This window comes from Echinops telfairi, unplaced genomic scaffold (assembly GCF_000313985.2).
Source record: "Echinops telfairi isolate 266 unplaced genomic scaffold, ASM31398v2 ScPeMD7_3;HRSCAF=10, whole genome shotgun sequence".
NCBI lineage: Eukaryota > Metazoa > Chordata > Mammalia > Afrosoricida > Tenrecidae > Echinops > Echinops telfairi.
The window spans coordinates 31,203,293-31,211,158 of NW_022103899.1; the positions used below are offsets into that span (position 1 = coordinate 31,203,293).

General features: G+C 45.1%; 1 protein-coding gene across 1 annotated transcript in view; it reads left to right on the plus strand.

The window, feature by feature from the left end:
• The window catches only part of PARD3B (par-3 family cell polarity regulator beta), a 1,175,277-nt gene that overhangs the window by 660,011 nt on the left and 507,400 nt on the right, over window positions 1-7,866 (plus strand). Inside the window, exon 11 of the mRNA XM_045296697.1 lies at window positions 6,631-6,816. Within this exon, the coding sequence (XP_045152632.1) occupies window positions 6,631-6,816 (186 nt within the window). The remainder of the gene's footprint in view (window positions 1-6,630; window positions 6,817-7,866) is intronic.

Below are 7,866 nucleotides of genomic sequence, written 5' to 3' on the forward strand. Positions count from 1 at the left end.
TTTTTAATTCAAATTTTCTAAGACCTTTTTTAAGTCCCTGGTGTGTGGATGCTACAGTATATATAATATTATAAAGTATGTGTGTATGTATGTTTTATATATGATTACAGACATGTGTTTACTCTTTTATAGCTGGACAGTACAATAGCATAGCAAATCATCCTTGTACCTGCATTTAACCCTTTAAAAATATTTACTTTCTTAATGATAAAAGTTGAAGAAGTGTAGTGGGAAATATTTGGAGAACAGAGAAATATAAATCAGAAAACAATGGTGTATACTCCCGTGCTCCTCCATAACCAAACTTTGTTCCTTGCCGATCCCTGAGCAAAGGGTAAGATAGCTACATAGGGAGATGGGTAAGTGTGGGGGTGTGTACAGTGAGAGAGAGATTCCTAAAGTGTGAGAGAATACATTTCTGTTTGTGATATTTGTTTTATAGCTTGTTGGTGGTGGTAGATGCCCTTGAGGCAGCTGTGGTCCATGGTGGCCCTATGCACAGCAGAATGAAACACTGCCTGGCCCTGTGCCATCCTCACAACTGTCCCCATCCCTGAGCCCATCGATGCAGCCACTGTGCTAATCCATCTCATCGAGGACCTTCCTCTTTCTTACCCCCACTCCACTTTACCAAAGATGATGTTCTTCCCCAGGGACTGGTCCCTCCTGATGATCTGTCCAAAGTATGTAAGACGAAGGCTGGCCATCCTTGCCTCTAAGGAGCTTTCTGGCTATCCCGCTTCCAGTACAGATTGGTTTGTCTTGTTGGCATGTCATGGGGCTTTCCATATTCTTCTCCAGCACCACAATTCAAATACATCGATTCTTCTATGGTCTTCCTATTCAGTGTCCAACTTCCGCATGCATATGCTGCAATGAAGAACACCATGGCTCGGGTCAGGTGCACCGTAGTCCCCAAAGTAACTTCCTTGCTCTTCAAAACTCTAAAGAGGTCTATGCAGCAGATTTGCCTAATGCATTACAGCTTTTGATCTCTCAACTGCTGCTTGCATGAGTATTGATTGTATCCAAGCAAGACAAAATCCTTGACAGCTCCATCCTTTTCTCCATGGATCATGAGCTTAAGCTATTGGTCCAGTTGTGAGGAGGATTTTAGTCTTCCTTGCATTGAGTTGTGATCAATACTGATGGCTACCTCTTTGATCTCCATCAACAAATTCTTCCATTCCACCTTATTGTCAGCAAGCAAGCTTCTGTCATCTGCATACCACAGGTTGTTAATAAGCCTTCCTCCACTCCTGATGCCATACTCTTCTTCATATAATCCAGCTTCTCTGATGATTTGCTTGGCATTTAGGTTGAACAAGGGTGGCGAGAGGATACAGCCCTGACCCACATCTTCCCTGACTTTAAGCCATGCTGTCTTCCCTTGTTCTGTTCGCACAACTGCCTCTTGATCCATGTACAAGTTCCTCCTGAGCACAAGGAAGTGCCCTGGAATTCCCATTCTTCCCAAGGTTATCCACAGTTTATTGTGGTCCACACAGTCAAATGCATTGGCATCGCCAATGAAACACAATTAAGCATCTTTCTGGGATTTTCTGCTTTGAGCCAAGATCTACCTGACATCAGCAGTGATGTCCCTTGTTCCCCATCCTCTTCTGAATACAGCCTGAATTTCTGGCAGTTCCCTGTCACGTTACTGCTTCGATTGTTGGATGATCTTAAGCAAAATTTTACTTGTGTGCAATCTCAATGATACTGTTCTATAGTTTGAGCATTCTGTTGGGTCACCTTTCTTTTGAACAGGAACAAATATGGATCACTTCCAGCCCATTGGCCAGGTCTTTCAAATGTCCAGGCATAGACGAGTGAGTGCGTTCAGTGCTTCTTCGGCGTTCTGAAAGATGTCAGGTGTATTCTGTCAATTCCTGGAACCTTGTTTTGGTTAATGCATTCAGTGCAGTTGGAACTTCTTCCTTCAGCACCACTGGTTCTTGCTCATCTGTTGTCTTCTGAAACGGTGAACTGTCGACTAGTGGTAACAGCACTGAGTAATGAAGGCATGCACATACTCAGGTCATATGGGCACCTGGCCTGAGACAGGCTGTTGAAACCTAAGAGGCTTTGTAAGACGGAGCTCCAATGAATCAGAGAGAAAAATAGAATTAACATAGAATTCTATTTTCCCATGAATGTTTGAAGCCCCCTCAGAGGTAAAAATAGGACTTCCAGTGGTGAACAATTAGAAACGGTGATGATAACTAATACTAAGGAAATTCACAGGTGTTCCTTTTCCCAACCCGCTTTGCCTCTGTGGGTGTTTTGTTCACCTGGGAGTCTACAGGGGAAACGTAAGGGAACCCGTCAACAGAAAGCAGAAATGACTCCGCTCCCGAAGCCAGGAAGCCAGGGAAGATCCAAGGTCTGAAGCCTGTCAGGTTCTTCACATCACTAAACCTGGAACAAGCAAAACCACAGTGGCCCTTCAGGACAGTAGAACTGTGCCGCCATAGAGGTCCGGGGCTGCAACTCTGTGGGAGTAGCCACGTCTTTCTCCCCCGAAGTGCCAGCCAACCACGGCCTGACCTTCCCATTCACAGCCTCCGGCAAAACCCGTTGTACCCCAGGGCTCCTGCCACACCATTAACATGCCACACGGGAGCATCACGGGTCCTTTATCCCTTCCTGTTAAAGCAGCAAATGGTTGTCTGAAAAGATTTGAGTTGAACTTTCAGAGTTGTCAGTTGAACTGAGATTATTGAAAAGAGACATTCAGCATATTGATTTTTTTTTGTACATTAGGTAAAAGAACAATTTATTTCTCACAGAGGAAATGGCTATGTTAACTACAGTAATGGCTTCCTTCTCCATTGGGAAGTTGGGTATAATTAGAGACCACTAATTATCGCTTGAGCCTGGTGTAGCATAAGAAAGGTATAAAACATGACGGAACTTAAGTGGGAATGTGAAATTGCATGGTGACTTGCCCTTACTGTAGCGAGCTGTCTTGGAACGGTTTTGTGGCCGGGTCTAGTCACAATGGTTTGTGGAAGCTGAGACAGAGTCGCACGGTATAATTGAGCCAGTAAGAGCCTAACATTGTGGCCACCATACTTAAACTCCCCCGGACTCCACCTTGACATTTTGTGGATTGCTAGCATGGTCCTATTTGACTGTCATGTAGTCAAATAGACACGCGGGTCAAGAAACGCAGCGTTTTTGTGAGTAGTATACAAACTACTGCACACCCTAGGAACGGAAGCACTCCATGTTAGCCAAGGGCTTTCCTGTTGTTTGTAGTTGATGCATTTTCAACTCTCTGACATGAGGACTTAGAAAGATAAATTAGTATCAAAGGAAAAGATAACCACAAAACCCTTATCTCTGTTTGCTCCTACCACCCATGTGATAAATGAAGGGGGTTAGTGCAAGTTTTGACTCTCAATCTTATGGAGAGTTAGATACAGTTGCTAAAAGAAAATGGATTTGATTATAAAATAAAGTAGTGTGAAGGTATTATTCAAGCAGAATTGGCCCTTGTGTCATTTTGTCCAGGATAGAATACAAAAAGAAAACAAACCAGAGAACTTCCTACTGTTTCTCTTACCATGGTAGTTATTGGCTTATAAAAAGAAAATCCATTTTTTAAAATTTCTATTAATCTAGTAGAACTTTATTGGAATGAGCTAAGCCAAATCCCAGAGAGACCCACTAACAAATGATTGTGGAATGCTATTGATTCTAAATCAGGCATTTGAAAAGACAAAATGACGGTGGAGTGTTTATATTTAGTATTTCACTCCGATATCCCACTTTTAAAAAAAGAAGATATATCTGGTTTGAATCAAATAATGAGATTTGTTTCTTAGAATAATAATATAATGAGTTCATTTTAAAAGTACCTGGCAATAGGTTTATTAAATTAAGCGAGAACATTCCATTTCTTTGAAACAACCTGTTGTGGAAATCTTTGTAGCCGGCTTCATTCAGAATGCAGCGAAGTGGAAGAACTCTCCCTGATCAGTCAGCCGTGGGCAGTTTCCTCTCTTCTGATGGGGTGGAAAGCACCACGTCAGTTGGATCAGACGCCTCAATCCTTTTTTTTTTTTTTTAATTATGGGTCCTTTGCTCTTTCTGATTTTATCGCTGTTGTTTTGTGCTTGGCATTCAGACATTCACAGTATTTTTTAATGTGTAATTTTGCATAAGATTCTCCTCAGAGTGCCCATCAGAGGGGATGCCCTAGACTTCCTCAAAAGACAGAGGCGCGGACCTCCAGGGATCTCTCCTCTGCAGCCTGTCCCCTTGCTCACTGTGCAGGGGTGGGGGGTGGAGGGGTCTCATGTTGCTGCCAGGGACGGAGGGGCAGCCAGAGCAGGAGCAGCTCCCAGCAGGATGCCCCGTGGAACACACTTTCCCATTGCCACAGCTGTGTCCTGCCAAGCACTTGGGACTGAATATGATCCACTATATTCTTCTCACTAGAGACCTAGAGACTACATGTGCCTTTTGCTATCAGACTCCGTGTTCCTTTATTATTATTATTATTATTATTATTGTTATTATTGTTGTTATTATTATTATTAAACAGAACATCTATACGTCCAGTGCAGAATCATTTTGTTTAGGTTCAGGAAACAGAGCACTGAGTTATGCTGTCCAAAGGTTGAAAGCATGAGTTTTGAGAAACTGAAATTTAATTCAGCGATAGCTATTACAAATCACATTTCTGTAACACGAGAAGAAAATGATCTTTTTTAAAGGACTCGTTGCCCTTTCTATAGTCATTACTTCTGTGGTAAATGTTATTAAAATTATAGAAGCCAAATATGTCCCAGAATTAAATACATTTCTTCACAAGCGCTACTTATTTATCTGTCAAATGAAGGTGTTGGGGATTACATTATCTCTCAGGTCTTGCCTTCCTGTCCCAGGGCTGCCAGAATGTAGCTGATTTGATGGCTTTAAGAGGAGCCCGGGCGGTGCAGTGGTTCTGCAGTGATCGGGCTCTTATCCACAAGGTGGGCAGTTTGAAACCACCAGCAACTCCACAGGAGAAAGACTGGGCTTTCTACTCCGGAAAACCTTCCCGTCTCAGAAACCCACAGGGGAAGAGCTCTGAGTCACCATGGACTGGACGGCAGGGAGTTTGGTTGGGTTTTCAGTTTGGTGGCTTTAAAGAACAGAAGCACATTTTCTAACCATTGCAAATGCAAAATGTCTAAACTCCGAGATTTGAGACGTGTGTGTGTGTGTGTGTGTGTGTGTGTGTGTGTGTGTGTCCGCCTCCTCTCTCCCAGTGGCTGGCAGCTATCCTGGGGGTTCTTCTGCTTCGTGAAGAGGAACCCCCACGTCGTGCAGTGTCTATCTCACTCTATTTGTGTGTCACTCCCTTTTTATAAAACACCACTCATTGGACCCAAAAGATAACAAAAGGAGGACCCTGTGACCCCCATCAAGGTCACATGCAAATGGGGCAAAGGTTAGGACTTTGACATATCTTTCTGGACAATGCCGTCCCACCCACTGAAGGCATGTCTCTTGTGGTACCTCACATTTCTCCCGCCTAGTGCCCAGCACTTTTATGATTCAGAGTATTCTGCTGCTTTGTCAAGTGCCTATGGGGTGTGTCAAATCGTGTGACTCTCCTCCATCAAATGATCATCTCTGAGGACCCTAAGTAAATAGTATCCCCTCAGAGCTTGGAGCTCCTCCCTAGTGCCAGACTGGTGACCCCTGACAGAGAATACAGGCCAGCCTGTGCCTGCCCCCCAAAAGCAGTGCAGCTCTGAGAGGGCCAAAAGTCCTACCTGGCTGGTTCTCAAATGGGACAAAGACAAAACCAATCACCAGGAGGAGGAATTCCATCCACCTGCTGCCATCATGGTGTCCCAGGATTCGTGCCAACAGTGCTAGTTATGCAGGTTGTAGAACCAAATGTGTCACAGTATCGTGATTGGTGGCAAGTCAGTAGCTCACAGTTGTAGCTGGGACTATTGGAGAGAACGAGGAATAAAGACATGGAACCTGATGGGGATTAGGAAAGATTCTAGACTTGGTTCTGGGCCCTCCCCCTACCTTTGCTGGGCAGACTCAGAACCAGGCAGCCGTGGGAGCCCAATTTACATTCTGGCCACGCTAGGCATGGCCTTCGGGGGTGAGAAGCCCCTTCTAAAAGTTGGCTAGGGAAGAAGGTTGGTGAGGTGTTCCACTGAGCACACCATTTGGTGGGGAGAAAACAATTTTTCCTTGTTGCTCAGTGGTCAAACAGAGCTCACTGGAGGCTGTGTGTGTGAAGACTCAGTGAATGTGCAGCGCCCACTGTAAACTGCTGCCTGCTCCAAATCAAGTGCTCAGAACTGAAGCTCAATGCAGCTCTGTGCTTGGAAGTCAGATCTGTGGAATGGCTTGATACCCTGGGTGTCCTCTCCCAAGCAAGAGTTAAAAAAGGCCACGGTTGACTAGCATTCTGGTTTTGTTGAAGCACTTGCTTTCTTATTCTCTCACCATCTCAGTTTGGGTTGGACCTAGGGCTTGCCCTTGGCCTTGGGCAGTCAGAAGCATGTGGTGGATGGCCCACGCTTTCGTGTCAGCCCTTACACCGGCAGAGCTTTGGTTGCATCATCAGTAATCACTTTTTCCCTCCGTGTGCTTTGTCCCTAACAGAAAGGAGAACCTGACTGCTGCGTTCTGTCCCTGGAGACCACAGAGCCGCTCACCTTCGAAATTCCCCTGAATGACTCTGGTTCCGCGGGGCTTGGCGTGAGCTTGAAAGGGAACAAGTCCCGAGAAAGTGGAACAGACTTGGGGATTTTCATCAAATCCGTCATCCATGGAGGTGCTGCTTTTAAGGTAGGTGGGAATGACGTGTGCACATAGGGTGAGAGGCAGCCCTTAGACTTGGGGGTGGGATGGGACCAATCTCTGAAGGCCTGAGACCACAGAGGCCTTTCAGCCAAGTGTAGGGAATGCATGTGAGAACAGAGACCTGCAACCGATGGCTGCCTCCCTCCCCTCAGGGAGTGTGTTTTAGTTCCCAGAGATCCTTCTATTAAAAACCAAAAAAAGGGTGCTATATTGATTCGCATTGCTTTTTGCATTTCTTCTGTTACTCCCTTCAGAAGAACTCTTCCGAGTTCATGGCCTGGCAGTCAAATCTAAAAATACACAATCAGGAAAACAAAACTAAAAACAAGTAAACATAAAGGCAGCAAATAAGAGAATTGTTCCTGCAAGAATGAAAGCTCAGCGGAGCCTGCGAGTGATTGTAGTGCAAATTAAAGGTCATTTATCACATTTCTTTTACACTTGAAGATAACCAGGGTGCCGGGAAGGCATATTTGCCTTTGAACACTTGGAGAAGCTTATCCATTTCCAGAAAAAAGAAAGAAAAGGATTTGTCCCTTTCACACTGGGGGCGGGGGTGGTGTTGGGGTGGGGGGGGCAATGTAATTGCATCGATTAACAGCAACCCCACTCGGCTTTACTGCTGATTTGCCTGTGTTCTGACAGGCTCCACCATAAATGCTCTGTGTGTGCATCTGGGCGAAGACTGTGACCTTCTACACCCCACTCCCTTACCTGTAGGAGGAAGGATAATAGCATTCTGTTTGTGAGATCCTAAGGTGATGCACAGGGTTCAACGTTAAGTGCACCTGCTGCTCACAGGGTCTAGAGGAGGCAGTCTACCACCACGGAAAATACAGTCTTGGGAACCATGCGGAGCCATCGTGTGTGCACTCTAAGGTTGCTAGGAGCCAGAATTAAGGCAGAGACAGTATGTTCATTGCTGTCGGTGGTTGGAGTTGTGTAAGAATTGCATAAGTTAATACATTTACAATCAAGGGATTGAGGTATTCAAGTGACTATGACATGGGGAAGGAAGCCCTACAGGGTCTGTTG